Source organism: Metopolophium dirhodum, chromosome 1 (genome assembly GCF_019925205.1).
Source record: "Metopolophium dirhodum isolate CAU chromosome 1, ASM1992520v1, whole genome shotgun sequence".
NCBI lineage: Eukaryota > Metazoa > Arthropoda > Insecta > Hemiptera > Aphididae > Metopolophium > Metopolophium dirhodum.
In genome coordinates, this window is record NC_083560.1 from 127,470,754 (window position 1) to 127,488,158 (window position 17,405).

At 36.9% G+C, this 17,405-nt stretch overlaps 8 protein-coding genes across 8 annotated transcripts; all 8 read left to right on the plus strand.

Moving 5' to 3' along the window:
- Nucleotides 1–404: 404 nt before the first annotated feature.
- LOC132953674 (uncharacterized) lies at nt 405–3,611 on the plus strand. Its single transcript, XM_061026044.1, is given in 8 exon segments — nt 405–538; nt 710–1,073; nt 1,164–1,319; nt 1,420–1,456; nt 1,514–1,676; nt 1,746–1,859; nt 2,886–3,109; nt 3,171–3,611. Coding segments are annotated over 8 exon segments (1,512 nt in total). The 3' UTR covers nt 3,491–3,611.
- A 590-nt stretch (nt 3,612–4,201) lies between these two features.
- Nucleotides 4,202–5,672, plus strand: LOC132953675 (uncharacterized). Its single transcript, XM_061026046.1, is given in 6 exon segments — nt 4,202–4,335; nt 4,507–4,870; nt 4,961–5,116; nt 5,217–5,253; nt 5,311–5,473; nt 5,543–5,672. Coding segments are annotated over 6 exon segments (984 nt in total).
- A 1,224-nt stretch (nt 5,673–6,896) lies between these two features.
- LOC132934041 (uncharacterized) lies at nt 6,897–7,408 on the plus strand. The gene is made up of 2 exons (XM_061000327.1): nt 6,897–6,906; nt 6,968–7,408. Exons 1-2 carry the CDS (start codon nt 6,900–6,902, stop codon nt 7,285–7,287), a joined length of 327 nt encoding a protein of 108 aa, XP_060856310.1. The 5' UTR covers nt 6,897–6,899; the 3' UTR covers nt 7,288–7,408.
- A 590-nt stretch (nt 7,409–7,998) lies between these two features.
- LOC132953676 (uncharacterized) lies at nt 7,999–9,469 on the plus strand. The gene is given in 6 exon segments (XM_061026047.1): nt 7,999–8,132; nt 8,304–8,667; nt 8,758–8,913; nt 9,014–9,050; nt 9,108–9,270; nt 9,340–9,469. Coding segments are annotated over 6 exon segments (984 nt in total).
- A 954-nt stretch (nt 9,470–10,423) lies between these two features.
- On the plus strand, nt 10,424–11,084 carry LOC132953677 (uncharacterized). The gene is made up of 2 exons (XM_061026048.1): nt 10,424–10,703; nt 10,765–11,084. Exons 1-2 carry the CDS (start codon nt 10,424–10,426, stop codon nt 11,082–11,084), a joined length of 600 nt encoding a protein of 199 aa, XP_060882031.1.
- Nucleotides 11,085–11,795: 711 nt separating this feature from the next.
- On the plus strand, nt 11,796–13,266 carry LOC132953678 (uncharacterized). Its single transcript, XM_061026049.1, is given in 5 exon segments — nt 11,796–11,929; nt 12,101–12,464; nt 12,555–12,690; nt 12,905–13,067; nt 13,137–13,266. Coding segments are annotated over 5 exon segments (927 nt in total).
- Nucleotides 13,267–14,233: 967 nt separating this feature from the next.
- LOC132953679 (uncharacterized) lies at nt 14,234–15,015 on the plus strand. Its single transcript, XM_061026050.1, has 2 exons — nt 14,234–14,513; nt 14,575–15,015. The coding sequence occupies exons 1-2, from the start codon at nt 14,234–14,236 to the stop codon at nt 14,892–14,894; spliced, it is 600 nt and encodes a 199-aa protein (XP_060882033.1). The 3' UTR covers nt 14,895–15,015.
- A 590-nt stretch (nt 15,016–15,605) lies between these two features.
- LOC132953680 (uncharacterized) lies at nt 15,606–17,076 on the plus strand. Its single transcript, XM_061026051.1, is given in 6 exon segments — nt 15,606–15,739; nt 15,911–16,274; nt 16,365–16,520; nt 16,621–16,657; nt 16,715–16,877; nt 16,947–17,076. Coding segments are annotated over 6 exon segments (984 nt in total).
- Nucleotides 17,077–17,405: the final 329 nt, after the last annotated feature.

The following is a 17,405-nucleotide window of genomic DNA, read 5'->3' on the forward strand; positions in this document are numbered from 1 at the left end:
CGAAATACCAGATCCAGAAACAGATCATGAGCTGCATTCTGTTGTGACCACGAACATGATACATGGCCCTCGCGGAACTCATAATCCTGGGTCACCGTGCATGCAAAACGGAAACTGCAGTAAGCGTTTTCCACGTCCGTTTGTGGCTGACACAATCAGTGGAATCGACGGATATCTATTGTATCGGCGTCCTTCTCCAGATGACAACGGCAGATCAATCATAATGAAAGTCAAGGGAAAATATATTTATTAATATATATATATAATATATTTTGTATCGACAATGGACGATTATATTATAATATATAATGCTTGCGTAAATTCGATGAAAGTGTAAATTAATTATTTGACACATTTAAAATAATGATTATGCGCCTATAGATTAACTATAAATGAATTGCAGCATGGCTGAAATCGTATTGTCGTCCAACACCATTATCGAAGTAATAAATGCGATCACGTCTGCAGGGACTTTCGCCGTGGCGCATTGCGTGTCTGAAGACTTTCAAATGAGTAGGGGTGTTGCGGTGCAGTTTAAGTAAGTTTAATATACATATTTCAAATCTATTACAGACATTTTTCAAAAATGTAAATGACGTACTAAACAGTTAAATATGTATATTTAGAAGTTAAAATTTAAAAATATGTTGTCTGAATACTTATTTTTATTGTTTAATGTAATTTATACTTAAATCGATTTATGTTACAGGCTGAACTATGGTCAGGTTAGCGTCCTCCTGTACCAAAATGCCAGAGTAGGTGGGGTGGCAGAACTGAGGGTTGGCCAGGAAAATGATTTTTATATTTTTTAACTGGTGACTAATTAGTAAACTAATTACTATAGTAACTTTAAAGTTTTATACCACCAGAAACCAACTCTCCGGTCCCTCGCCACCACATTGGTCCAGTTAAGGGATAGATTGAAGGAATTGTCAATTAATTCTTTAGTTATCCCGAAACTGGGATGTACATTAGATGAACTAAATTGGTACCAGGTTCATGCTTTATTGAAGACGACATTTGACGGTAGTGATGACCTGCAGTTAAAAATCACTGTTTGCGATCCCGAAAACGTAAGATTTCATTTTTATTAACCATTAAACCATTTATATACATTATATCTACTGCAATGTATAAAATATTAAAATATGTAACTTATGTAGTTTCAGATACCGTCTCACCATCTGGCTAAAATAGAGGAGAAGCAAATTGATTTTTTTGATTTTTCGACGAATTCCACAGTCAAAATTCTACCCGTCGAAATAACGTGCGCGTCAACCAACATGTTATTCCAAAAATGTTTAACAAATACATTTTTAACGCCAGAATTTCATTGTTTTTATATTTAAATCTGTATCAATAAACAAAACGCTCAATGTGTAGTTAAATTGTATTTTACTTCAATGTATATTTTTACAGGTTGTGGGCGACGGTGCACCTAGGACAGGTCGTCCGAGTCAGTGACACCTTCATAATATGGGCAATACAGGGCGATGATGTGAATTTTTTTCAGACACGGAAGCCCAAATTAATAAAACAGTGGCGATGGGCCTTTTCATTTGGGCATTTCCAAAGTCTGAAATGATTCACTATGCGGCATTTTCGTCCCTGGTAAGGTCACAGTTGGCTGACAATGTATCTTGGCGGTATAAAATAGTGGTGTGCAACCCAACTATGTAAGTTGATCATCAAATTAAATTTATTTACCTATGTACATGTAATAATTATGAAATATATTTTACAAGCTCACGCAAACAATGCATGCGGGAAAATGGCCGAGAGGCAAAAATCATCACCGGCCTTCACCTGCAAATTATAATCCTGGCCAAGGCGGGATTGTACGTGGTCGTGGCCAGCTGGTACGTGGAGAGATGACGCGTGGCGGAATTTCCACGGACGTGGTGGACGTGGCGGATATGGTGAACACTCGTCCACACCGTCCACGACAATTTATACAAACGCTCTAGACGCGTTAGGGCGCACTCTAACATCTATCGTAACGTTGCGTCCTAGGTGAACGCAATTTTGCGGGCGGCCGAGCGACTGGGCAACGCGATATTCTACGCGAGCGAGGGGGTGTCCTGGTTGCCTGCGCGGTCGGCAAGCTCGAATGTATCTTTCAGTTGTTAAGTTCTGTATTTTTTAGTTGGTGGTTGTCTGTTGTGCAAGTAGTTTATATCTTAATTGTTAATTATACTATATTATATATTTTTAATAATGGATCCAAGTAATGTAATTCTCTATGAAAATTCACTATTAAAGTACTATGCTATGAAGAAACAAAAAATATCGAATAAAAAAAAACAGCAAAGAAAAAAGACAAACCATAAGTTTTCACATTAACTAAGCATTTTATTTTTGTTAAATAATTTATAGGTAATTTTATGTACTTAAATGTGCATATTATTATTAAATACATTCTGTATATTGTAGTAAATTGTATTCATTTCATAATTTTAGATAGACATTTATATGGTGAATTTTATACATTATATGGTCAACTAACATTTTTTGAATATACAAGAATGAGTATTAAAACATTTGATTATATTCTGAATGAAATTCGATCTAACATTATGCGAACTACAACAAATTTCTGTGAACCAATATCAGCAGAAGAACGACTATTTCTAACAATAAAGTAAGACCGTTTTACCTTCTTGTAAATTTTTTTTTATTAAACAAATAATTATATAAAACTAAAAAAAAAATATTAACTCTACCAATCGATAAATTAAAAAATTTCTTTTTATATTTTAAAATTATAATAAAATATAGTAAAATTAAAATTAATAATTGGTCAGAATGTTCTAAACCGCATTGGGCACAATGCATTCTGACGACCACAAAATCATTATAAGAGCAGACAAATGACCATCTGGAAGCCATGAAAGACAATTCAATGCTCCCACTTTCAATGAAGTCGCAGTGGTGATTGTTGCCGAAAATGTGGCATCACGCGATATTGTTCTTAAGCGTCGCGATGGTGGACAATTGCAGCGCGTGTACGAGACTCATCGGTCATATGATGCGCTTCAATACCCGTTGATGTTCTGTAGAGGAGAGGATGGCTATCACTTAAATATTAAGATGTTCAACCCAATGACGGGTTTGTATACAGGTCATCATTTCTTTTTCATACTATAACTAAGTTTGAATTTATATTTCAGGAGAAGAAACGAATAAAAATGCCAGCTCAATGAATTTTTATGCATATCGATTGATGATTCGACAAGATGTTGACAACCATCTATTGAGATATCGCCGGTTGTTTCAAAAGTACTGCGTCGACATGTACGTCAAGGTCGAAACGGAGCAGCTCAATTTCATTCGCTTCAATCAGTCAAAGTTACGATCAGACGAGTACATCCACTTGCGTTATGCCATCGCTACCGAAGGAGACGCGGCCAACATTGGTCGTTTGACTATTCTCCCGGCTACTCATATTGGAAGCCCGCGACACATGCTGAATATGCCCAAGATGCGATGACGTATGTGCGGAATTACGGACGACCTGATTTGTTCATCACGTTTACTTGCAATCCGAAATGGCCCGAAATTACAAATCAGTTGCTGACAGGACAAACACCAAGTGATCGACATGACATCACTGCATGAGTATTCAAACAAAAGATCGTAGTACTCATGAATTACATCGTTAAGCAGAAGGTCTTTGGCGCAATCCGTTGTTGGATGTACTCGGTTGAATGACAGAAGCGTGGTTTACCACATGCGCACATTCTGCTTTGGATATTTGACAAGGTCCGACCAGATCGTATTGATTCGATCATTTCTGCCGAAATACCAGATCCAGAAACAGATCATGAGCTGCATTCTGTTGTGACCACGAACATGATACATGGCCCTCGCGGAACTCATAATCCTGGGTCACCGTGCATGCAAAACGGAAACTGCAGTAAGCGTTTTCCACGTCCGTTTGTGGCTGACACAATCAGTGGAATCGACGGATATCTATTGTATCGGCGTCCTTCTCCAGATGACAACGGCAGATCAATCATAATGAAAGTCAAGGGAAAATATATTTATTAATATATATATATAATATATTTTGTATCGACAATGGACGATTATATTATAATATATAATGCTTGCATAAATTCGATGAAAGTGTAAATTAATTATTTGACACATTTAAAATAATGATTATGCGCCTATAGATTAACTATAAATGAATTGCAGCATGGCTGAAATCGTATTGTCGTCCAACACCATTATCGAAGTAATAAATGCGATCACGTCTGCAGGGACTTTCGCCGTGGCGCATTGCGTGTCTGAAGACTTTCAAATGAGTAGGGGTGTTGCGGTGCAGTTTAAGTAAGTTTAATATACATATTTCAAATCTATTACAGACATTTTTCAAAAATGTAAATGACGTACTAAACAGTTAAATATGTATATTTAGAAGTTAAAATTTAAAAATATGTTGTCTGAATACTTATTTTTATTGTTTAATGTAATTTATACTTAAATCGATTTATGTTACAGGCTGAACTATGGTCAGGTTAGCGTCCTCCTGTACCAAAATGCCAGAGTAGGTGGGGTGGCAGAACTGAGGGTTGGCCAGGAAAATGATTTTTATATTTTTTAACTGGTGACTAATTAGTAAACTAATTACTATAGTAACTTTAAAGTTTTATACCACCAGAAACCAACTCTCCGGTCCCTCGCCACCACATTGGTCCAGTTAAGGGATAGATTGAAGGAATTGTCAATTAATTCTTTAGTTATCCCGAAACTGGGATGTACATTAGATGAACTAAATTGGTACCAGGTTCATGCTTTATTGAAGACGACATTTGACGGTAGTGATGACCTGCAGTTAAAAATCACTGTTTGCGATCCCGAAAACGTAAGATTTCATTTTTATTAACCATTAAACCATTTATATACATTATATCTACTGCAATGTATAAAATATTAAAATATGTAACTTATGTAGTTTCAGATACCGTCTCACCATCTGGCTAAAATAGAGGAGAAGCAAATTGATTTTTTTGATTTTTCGACGAATTCCACAGTCAAAATTCTACCCGTCGAAATAACGTGCGCGTCAACCAACATGTTATTCCAAAAATGTTTAACAAATACATTTTTAACGCCAGAATTTCATTGTTTTTATATTTAAATCTGTATCAATAAACAAAACGCTCAATGTGTAGTTAAATTGTATTTTACTTCAATGTATATTTTTACAGGTTGTGGGCGACGGTGCACCTAGGACAGGTCGTCCGAGTCAGTGACACCTTCATAATATGGGCAATACAGGGCGATGATGTGAATTTTTTTCAGACACGGAAGCCCAAATTAATAAAACAGTGGCGATGGGCCTTTTCATTTGGGCATTTCCAAAGTCTGAAATGATTCACTATGCGGCATTTTCGTCCCTGGTAAGGTCACAGTTGGCTGACAATGTATCTTGGCGGTATAAAATAGTGGTGTGCAACCCAACTATGTAAGTTGATCATCAAATTAAATTTATTTACCTATGTACATGTAATAATTATGAAATATATTTTACAAGCTCACGCAAACAATGCATGCGGGAAAATGGCCGAGAGGCAAAAATCATCACCGGCCTTCACCTGCAAATTATAATCCTGGCCAAGGCGGGATTGTACGTGGTCGTGGCCAGCTGGTACGTGGAGAGATGACGCGTGGCGGAATTTCCACGGACGTGGTGGACGTGGCGGATATGGTGAACACTCGTCCACACCGTCCACGACAATTTATACAAACGCTCTAGACGCGTTAGGGCGCACTCTAACATCTATCGTAACGTTGCGTCCTAGGTGAACGCAATTTTGCGGGCGGCCGAGCGACTGGGCAACGCGATATTCTACGCGAGCGAGGGGGTGTCCTGGTTGCCTGCGCGGTCGGCAAGCTCGAATGTATCTTTCAGTTGTTAAGTTCTGTATTTTTTAGTTGGTGGTTGTCTGTTGTGCAAGTAGTTTATATCTTAATTGTTAATTATACTATATTATATATTTTTAATAATGGATCCAAGTAATGTAATTCTCTATGAAAATTCACTATTAAAGTACTATGCTATGAAGAAACAAAAAATATCGAATAAAAAAAAACAGCAAAGAAAAAAGACAAACCATAAGTTTTCACATTAACTAAGCATTTTATTTTTGTTAAATAATTTATAGGTAATTTTATGTACTTAAATGTGCATATTATTATTAAATACATTCTGTATATTGTAGTAAATTGTATTCATTTCATAATTTTAGATAGACATTTATATGGTGAATTTTATACATTATATGGTCAACTAACATTTTTTGAATATACAAGAATGAGTATTAAAACATTTGATTATATTCTGAATGAATTTCGATCTAACATTATGCGAACTACAACAAATTTCTGTGAACCAATATCAGCAGAAGAACGACTATTTCTAACAATAAAGTAAGACCGTTTTACCTTCTTGTAAAATTTTTTTTATTAAACAAATAATTATATAAAACTAAAAAAAAAATATTAACTCTACCAATCGATAAATTAAAAAATTTCTTTTTATATTTTAAAATTATAATAAAATATAGTAAAATTAAAATTAATAATTGGTCAGAATGTTCTAAACCGCATTGGGCACAATGCATTCTGACGACCACAAAATCATTATAAGAGCAGACAAATGACCATCTGGAAGCCATGAAAGACAATTCAATGCTCCCACTTTCAATGAAGTCGCAGTGGTGATTGTTGCCGAAAATGTGGCATCACGCGATATTGTTCTTAAGCGTCGCGATGGTGGACAATTGCAGCGCGTGTACGAGACTCATCGGTCATATGATGCGCTTCAATACCCGTTGATGTTCTGTAGAGGAGAGGATGGCTATCACTTAAATATTAAGATGTTCAACCCAATGACGGGTTTGTATACAGGTCATCATTTCTTTTTCATACTATAACTAAGTTTGAATTTATATTTCAGGAGAAGAAACGAATAAAAATGCCAGCTCAATGAATTTTTATGCATATCGATTGATGATTCGACAAGATGTTGACAACCATCTATTGAGATATCGCCGGTTGTTTCAAAAGTACTGCGTCGACATGTACGTCAAGGTCGAAACGGAGCAGCTCAATTTCATTCGCTTCAATCAGTCAAAGTTACGATCAGACGAGTACATCCACTTGCGTTATGCCATCGCTACCGAAGGAGACGCGGCCAACATTGGTCGTTTGACTATTCTCCCGGCTACTCATATTGGAAGCCCGCGACACATGCTGAATATGCCCAAGATGCGATGACGTATGTGCGGAATTACGGACGACCTGATTTGTTCATCACGTTTACTTGCAATCCGAAATGGCCCGAAATTACAAATCAGTTGCTGACAGGACAAACACCAAGTGATCGACATGACATCACTGCATGAGTATTCAAACAAAAGATCGTAGTACTCATGAATTACATCGTTAAGCAGAAGGTCTTTGGCGCAATCCGTTGTTGGATGTACTCGGTTGAATGACAGAAGCGTGGTTTACCACATGCGCACATTCTGCTTTGGATATTTGACAAGGTCCGACCAGATCGTATTGATTCGATCATTTCTGCCGAAATACCAGATCCAGAAACAGATCATGAGCTGCATTCTGTTGTGACCACGAACATGATACATGGCCCTCGCGGAACTCATAATCCTGGGTCACCGTGCATGCAAAACGGAAACTGCAGTAAGCGTTTTCCACGTCCGTTTGTGGCTGACACAATCAGTGGAATCGACGGATATCTATTGTATCGGCGTCCTTCTCCAGATGACAACGGCAGATCAATCATAATGAAAGTCAAGGGAAAATATATTTATTAATATATATATATAATATATTTTGTATCGACAATGGACGATTATATTATAATATATAATGCTTGCGTAAATTCGATGAAAGTGTAAATTAATTATTTGACACATTTAAAATAATGATTATGCGCCTATAGATTAACTATAAATGAATTGCAGCATGGCTGAAATCGTATTGTCGTCCAACACCATTATCGAAGTAATAAATGCGATCACGTCTGCAGGGACTTTCGCCGTGGCGCATTGCGTGTCTGAAGACTTTCAAATGAGTAGGGGTGTTGCGGTGCAGTTTAAGTAAGTTTAATATACATATTTCAAATCTATTACAGACATTTTTCAAAAATGTAAATGACGTACTAAACAGTTAAATATGTATATTTAGAAGTTAAAATTTAAAAATATGTTGTCTGAATACTTATTTTTATTGTTTAATGTAATTTATACTTAAATCGATTTATGTTACAGGCTGAACTATGGTCAGGTTAGCGTCATCCTGTACCAAAATGCCAGAGTAGGTGGGGTGGCAGAACTGAGGGTTGGCCAGGAAAATGATTTTTATATTTTTTAACTGGTGACTAATTAGTAAACTAATTACTATAGTAACTTTAAAGTTTTATACCACCAGAAACCAACTCTCCGGTCCCTCGCCACCACATTGGTCCAGTTAAGGGATAGATTGAAGGAATTGTCAATTAATTCTTTAGTTATCCCGAAACTGGGATGTACATTAGATGAACTAAATTGGTACCAGGTTCATGCTTTATTGAAGACGACATTTGACGGTAGTGATGACCTGCAGTTAAAAATCACTGTTTGCGATCCCGAAAACGTAAGATTTCATTTTTATTAACCATTAAACCATTTATATACATTATATCTACTGCAATGTATAAAATATTAAAATATGTAACTTATGTAGTTTCAGATACCGTCTCACCATCTGGCTAAAATAGAGGAGAAGCAAATTGATTTTTTTGATTTTTCGACGAATTCCACAGTCAAAATTCTACCCGTCGAAATAACGTGCGCGTCAACCAACATGTTATTCCAAAAATGTTTAACAAATACATTTTTAACGCCAGAATTTCATTGTTTTTATATTTAAATCTGTATCAATATACAAAACGCTCAATGTGTAGTTAAATTGTATTTTACTTCAATGTATATTTTTACAGGTTGTGGGCGACGGTGCACCTAGGACAGGTCGTCCGAGTCAGTGACACCTTCATAATATGGGCAATACAGGGCGATGATGTGAATTTTTTTCAGACACGGAAGCCCAAATTAATAAAACAGTGGCGATGGGCCTTTTCATTTGGGCATTTCCAAAGTCTGAAATGATTCACTATGCGGCATTTTCGTCCCTGGTAAGGTCACAGTTGGCTGACAATGTATCTTGGCGGTATAAAATAGTGGTGTGCAACCCAACTATGTAAGTTGATCATCAAATTAAATTTATTTACCTATGTACATGTAATAATTATGAAATATATTTTACAAGCTCACGCAAACAATGCATGCGGGAAAATGGCCGAGAGGCAAAAATCATCACCGGCCTTCACCTGCAAATTATAATCCTGGCCAAGGCGGGATTGTACGTGGTCGTGGCCAGCTGGTACGTGGAGAGATGACGCGTGGCGGAATTTCCACGGACGTGGTGGACGTGGCGGATATGGTGAACACTCGTCCACACCGTCCACGACAATTTATACAAACGCTCTAGACGCGTTAGGGCGCACTCTAACATCTATCGTAACGTTGCGTCCTAGGTGAACGCAATTTTGCGGGCGGCCGAGCGACTGGGCAACGCGATATTCTACGCGAGCGAGGGGGTGTCCTGGTTGCCTGCGCGGTCGGCAAGCTCGAATGTATCTTTCAGTTGTTAAGTTCTGTATTTTTTAGTTGGTGGTTGTCTGTTGTGCAAGTAGTTTATATCTTAATTGTTAAGTATACTATATTATATATTTTTAATAATGGATCCAAGTAATGTAATTCTCTATGAAAATTCACTATTAAAGTACTATGCTATGAAGAAACAAAAAATATCGAATAAAAAAAAACAGCAAAGAAAAAAGACAAACCATAAGTTTTCACATTAACTAAGCATTTTATTTTTGTTAAATAATTTATAGGTAATTTTATGTACTTAAATGTGCATATTATTATTAAATACATTCTGTATATTGTAGTAAATTGTATTCATTTCATAATTTTAGATAGACATTTATATGGTGAATTTTATACATTATATGGTCAACTAACATTTTTTGAATATACAAGAATGAGTATTAAAACATTTGATTATATTCTGAATGAAATTCGATCTAACATTATGCGAACTACAACAAATTTCTGTGAACCAATATCAGCAGAAGAACGACTATTTCTAACAATAAAGTAAGACCGTTTTACCTTCTTGTAAATTTTTTTTTATTAAACAAATAATTATATAAAACTAAAAAAAAAATATTAACTCTACCAATCGATAAATTAAAAAATTTCTTTTTATATTTTAAAATTATAATAAAATATAGTAAAATTAAAATTAATAATTGGTCAGAATGTTCTAAACCGCATTGGGCACAATGCATTCTGACGACCACAAAATCATTATAAGAGCAGACAAAAGACCATCTGGAAGCCATGAAAGACAATTCAATGCTCCCACTTTCAATGAAGTCGCAGTGGTGATTGTTGCCGAAAATGTGGCATCACGCGATATTGTTCTTAAGCGTCGCGATGGTGGACAATTGCAGCGCGTGTACGAGACTCATCGGTCATATGATGCGCTTCAATACCCGTTGATGTTCTGTAGAGGAGAGGATGGCTATCACTTAAATATTAAGATGTTCAACCCAATGACGGGTTTGTATACAGGTCATCATTTCTTTTTCATACTATAACTAAGTTTGAATTTATATTTCAGGAGAAGAAACGAATAAAAATGCCAGCTCAATGAATTTTTATGCATATCGATTGATGATTCGACAAGATGTTGACAACCATCTATTGAGATATCGCCGGTTGTTTCAAAAGTACTGCGTCGACATGTACGTCAAGGTCGAAACGGAGCAGCTCAATTTCATTCGCTTCAATCAGTCAAAGTTACGATCAGACGAGTACATCCACTTGCGTTATGCCATCGCTACCGAAGGAGACGCGGCCAACATTGGTCGTTTGACTATTCTCCCGGCTACTCATATTGGAAGCCCGCGACACATGCTGAATATGCCCCAGATGCGATGACGTATGTGCGGAATTACGGACGACCTGATTTGTTCATCACGTTTACTTGCAATCCGAAATGGCCCGAAATTACAAATCAGTTGCTGACAGGACAAACACCAAGTGATCGACATGACATCACTGCATGAGTATTCAAACAAAAGATCGTAGTACTCATGAATTACATCGTTAAGCAGAAGGTCTTTGGCGCAATCCGTTGTTGGATGTACTCGGTTGAATGGCAGAAGCGTGGTTTACCACATGCGCACATTCTGCTTTGGATATTTGACAAGGTCCGACCAGATCGTATTGATTCGATCATTTCTGCCGAAATACCAGATCCAGAAACAGATCATGAGCTGCATTCTGTTGTGACCACGAACATGATACATGGCCCTCGCGGAACTCATAATCCTGGGTCACCGTGCATGCAAAACGGAAACTGCAGTAAGCGTTTTCCACGTCCGTTTGTGGCTGACACAATCAGTGGAATCGACGGATATCTATTGTATAGGCGTCCTTCTCCAGATGACAACGGCAGATCAATCATAATGAAAGTCAAGGGAAAATATATTTATTAATATATATATATAATATATTTTGTATCGACAATGGACGATTATATTATAATATATAATGCTTGCGTAAATTCGATGAAAGTGTAAATTAATTATTTGACACATTTAAAATAATGATTATGCGCCTATAGATTAACTATAAATGAATTGCAGCATGGCTGAAATCGTATTGTCGTCCAACACCATTATCGAAGTAATAAATGCGATCACGTCTGCAGTGACTTTCGCCGTGGCGCATTGCGTGTCTGAAGACTTTCAAATGAGTAGGGGTGTTGCGGTGCAGTTTAAGTAAGTTTAATATACATATTTCAAATCTATTACAGACATTTTTCAAAAATGTAAATGACGTACTAAACAGTTAAATATGTATATTTAGAAGTTAAAATTTAAAAATATGTTGTCTGAATACTTATTTTTATTGTTTAATGTAATTTATACTTAAATCGATTTATGTTACAGGCTGAACTATGGTCAGGTTAGCGTCCTCCTGTACCAAAATGCCAGAGTAGGTGGGGTGGCAGAACTGAGGGTTGGCCAGGAAAATGATTTTTATATTTTTTAACTGGTGACTAATTAGTAAACTAATTACTATAGTAACTTTAAAGTTTTATACCACCAGAAACCAACTCTCCGGTCCCTCGCCACCACATTGGTCCAGTTAAGGGATAGATTGAAGGAATTGTCAATTAATTCTTTAGTTATCCCGAAACTGGGATGTACATTAGATGAACTAAATTGGTACCAGGTTCATGCTTTATTGAAGACGACATTTGACGGTAGTGATGACCTGCAGTTAAAAATCACTGTTTGCGATCCCGAAAACGTAAGATTTCATTTTTATTAACCATTAAACCATTTATATACATTATATCTACTGCAATGTATAAAATATTAAAATATGTAACTTATGTAGTTTCAGATACCGTCTCACCATCTGGCTAAAATAGAGGAGAAGCAAATTGATTTTTTTGATTTTTCGACGAATTCCACAGTCAAAATTCTACCCGTCGAAATAACGTGCGCGTCAACCAACATGTTATTCCAAAAATGTTTAACAAATACATTTTTAACGCCAGAATTTCATTGTTTTTATATTTAAATCTGTATCAATAAACAAAACGCTCAATGTGTAGTTAAATTGTATTTTACTTCAATGTATATTTTTACAGGTTGTGGGCGACGGTGCACCTAGGACAGGTCGTCCGAGTCAGTGACACCTTCATAATATGGGCAATACAGGGCGATGATGTGAATTTTTTTCAGACACGGAAGCCCAAATTAATAAAACAGTGGCGATGGGCCTTTTCATTTGGGCATTTCCAAAGTCTGAAATGATTCACTATGCGGCATTTTCGTCCCTGGTAAGGTCACAGTTGGCTGACAATGTATCTTGGCGGTATAAAATAGTGGTGTGCAACCCAACTATGTAAGTTGATCATCAAATTAAATTTATTTACCTATGTACATGTAATAATTATGAAATATATTTTACAAGCTCACGCAAACAATGCATGCGGGAAAATGGCCGAGAGGCAAAAATCATCACCGGCCTTCACCCGCAAATTATAATCCTGGCCAACGCGGGATTGTACGTGGTCGTGGCCAGCTGGTACGTGGAGAGATGACGCGTGGCGGAATTTCCACGGACGTGGTGGACGTGGCGGATATGGTGAACACTCGTCCACACCGTCCACGACAATTTATACAAACGCTCTAGACGCGTTAGGGCGCACTCTAACATCTATCGTAACGTTGCGTCCTAGGTGAACGCAATTTTGCGGGCGGAAGGGCGGGCGGCCGAGCGACTGGGCAACGCGATATTCTACGCGAGCGAGGGGGTGTCCTGGTTGCCTGCGCGGTCGGCAAGCTCGAATGTATCTTTCAGTTGTTAAGTTCTGTATTTTTTAGTTGGTGGTTGTCTGTTGTGCAAGTAGTTTATATCTTAATTGTTAAGTATACTATATTATATATTTTTAATAATGGATCCAAGTAATGTAATTCTCTATGAAAATTCACTATTAAAGTACTATGCTATGAAGAAACAAAAAATATCGAATAAAAAAAAAACAGCAAAGAAAAAAGACAAACCATAAGTTTTCACATTAACTAAGCATTTCATTTTTGTTAAATAATTTATAGGTAATTTTATGTACTTAAATGTGCATATTATTATTAAATACATTCTGTATATTGTAGTAAATTGTATTCATTTCATAATTTTAGATAGACATTTATATGGTGAATTTTATACATTATATGGTCAACTAACATTTTTTGAATATACAAGAATGAGTATTAAAACATTTGATTATATTCTGAATGAAATTCGATCTAACATTATGCGAACTACAACAAATTTTTGTGAACCAATATCAGCAGAAGAACGACTATTTCTAACAATAAAGTAAGACCGTTTTACCTTCTTGTAAAATTTTTTTTATTAAACAAATAATTATATAAAACTAAAAAAAAAATATTAACTCTACCAATCGATAAATTAAAAAATTTCTTTTTATATTTTAAAATTTTAATAAAATATAATAAAATTAAAATTAATAATTGGTCAGAATGTTCTAAACCGCATTGGGCACAATGCATTCTGACGACCACAAAATCATTATAAGAGCAGACAAAAGACCATCTGGAAGCCATGAAAGACAATTCAATGCTCCCACTTTCAATGAAGTCGCAGTGGTGATTGTTGCCGAAAATGTGGCATCACGCGATATTGTTCTTAAGCGTCGCGATGGTGGACAATTGCAGCGCGTGTACGAGACTCATCGGTCATATGATGCGCTTCAATACCCGTTGATGTTCTGTAGAGGAGAGGATGGCTATCACTTAAATATTAAGATGTTCAACCCAATGACGGGTTTGTATACAGGTCATCATTTCTTTTTCATACTATAACTAAGTTTGAATTTATATTTCAGGAGAAGAAACGAATAAAAATGCCAGCTCAATGAATTTTTATGCATATCGATTGATGATTCGACAAGATGTTGACAACCATCTATTGAGATATCGCCGGTTGTTTCAAAAGTACTGCGTCGACATGTACGTCAAGGTCGAAACGGAGCAGCTCAATTTCATTCGCTTCAATCAGTCAAAGTTACGATCAGACGAGTACATCCACTTGCGTTATGCCATCGCTACCGAAGGAGACGCGGCCAACATTGGTCGTTTGACTATTCTCCCGGCTACTCATATTGGAAGCCCGCGACACATGCTGAATATGCCCAAGATGCGATGACGTATGTGCGGAATTACGGACGACCTGATTTGTTCATCACGTTTACTTGCAATCCGAAATGGCCCGAAATTACAAATCAGTTGCTGACAGGACAAACACCAAGTGATCGACATGACATCACTGCATGAGTATTCAAACAAAAGATCGTAGTACTCATGAATTACATCGTTAAGCAGAAGGTCTTTGGCGCAATCCGTTGTTGGATGTACTCGGTTGAATGACAGAAGCGTGGTTTACCACATGCGCACATTCTGCTTTGGATATTTGACAAGGTCCGACCAGATCGTATTGATTCGATCATTTCTGCCGAAATACCAGATCCAGAAACAGATCATGAGCTGCATTCTGTTGTGACCACGAACATGATACATGGCCCTCGCGGAACTCATAATCCTGGGTCACCGTGCATGCAAAACGGAAACTGCAGTAAGCGTTTTCCACGTCCGTTTGTGGCTGACACAATCAGTGGAATCGACGGATATCTATTGTATCGGCGTCCTTCTCCAGATGACAACGGCAGATCAATCATAATGAAAGTCAAGGGAAAATATATTTATTAATATATATATATAATATATTTTGTATCGACAATGGACGATTATATTATAATATATAATGCTTGCGTAAATTCGATGAAAGTGTAAATTAATTATTTGACACATTTAAAATAATGATTATGCGCCTATAGATTAACTATAAATGAATTGCAGCATGGCTGAAATCGTATTGTCGTCCAACACCATTATCGAAGTAATAAATGCGATCACGTCTGCAGGGACTTTCGCCGTGGCGCATTGCGTGTCTGAAGACTTTCAAATGAGTAGGGGTGTTGCGGTGCAGTTTAAGTAAGTTTAATATACATATTTCAAATCTATTACAGACATTTTTCAAAAATGTAAATGACGTACTAAACAGTTAAATATGTATATTTAGAAGTTAAAATTTAAAAATATGTTGTCTGAATACTTATTTTTATTGTTTAATGTAATTTATACTTAAATCGATTTATGTTACAGGCTGAACTATGGTCAGGTTAGCGTCATCCTGTACCAAAATGCCAGAGTAGGTGGGGTGGCAGAACTGAGGGTTGGCCAGGAAAATGATTTTTATATTTTTTAACTGGTGACTAATTAGTAAACTAATTACTATAGTAACTTTAAAGTTTTATACCACCAGAAACCAACTCTCCGGTCCCTCGCCACCACATTGGTCCAGTTAAGGGATAGATTGAAGGAATTGTCAATTAATTCTTTAGTTATCCCGAAACTGGGATGTACATTAGATGAACTAAATTGGTACCAGGTTCATGCTTTATTGAAGACGACATTTGACGGTAGTGATGACCTGCAGTTAAAAATCACTGTTTGCGATCCCGAAAACGTAAGATTTCATTTTTATTAACCATTAAACCATTTATATACATTATATCTACTGCAATGTATAAAATATTAAAATATGTAACTTATGTAGTTTCAGATACCGTCTCACCATCTGGCTAAAATAGAGGAGAAGCAAATTGATTTTTTTGATTTTTCGACGAATTCCACAGTCAAAATTCTACCCGTCGAAATAACGTGCGCGTCAACCAACATGTTATTCCAAAAATGTTTAACAAATACATTTTTAACGCCAGAATTTCATTGTTTTTATATTTAAATCTGTATCAATATACAAAACGCTCAATGTGTAGTTAAATTGTATTTTACTTCAATGTATATTTTTACAGGTTGTGGGCGACGGTGCACCTAGGACAGGTCGTCCGAGTCAGTGACACCTTCATAATATGGGCAATACAGGGCGATGATGTGAATTTTTTTCAGACACGGAAGCCCAAATTAATAAAACAGTGGCGATGGGCCTTTTCATTTGGGCATTTCCAAAGTCTGAAATGATTCACTATGCGGCATTTTCGTCCCTGGTAAGGTCACAGTTGGCTGACAATGTATCTTGGTGGTATAAAATAGTGGTGTGCAACCCAACTATGTAAGTTGATCATCAAATTAAATTTATTTACCTATGTACATGTAATAATTATGAAATATATTTTACAAGCTCACGCAAACAATGCATGCGGGAAAATGGCCGAGAGGCAAAAATCATCACCGGCCTTCACCTGCAAATTATAATCCTGGCCAAGGCGGGATTGTACGTGGTCGTGGCCAGCTGGTACGTGGAGAGATGATGCGTGGCGGAATTTCCACGGACGTGGCGGACGTGGCGGATATGGTGAACACTCGTCCACACCGTCCACGACAATTTATACAAACGCTCTAGACGCGTTAGGGCGCACTCTAACATCTATCGTAACGTTGCGTCCTAGGTGAACGCAATTTTGCGGGCGGAAGGGCGGGCGGCCGAGCGACTGGGCAACGCGATATTCTACGCGAGCGAGGGGGTGTCCTGGTTGCCTGCGCGGTCGGCAAGCTCGAATGTATCTTTCAGTTGTTAAGTTCTGTATTTTTTAGTTGGTGGTTGTCTGTTGTGCAAGTAGTTTATATCTTAATTGTTAAT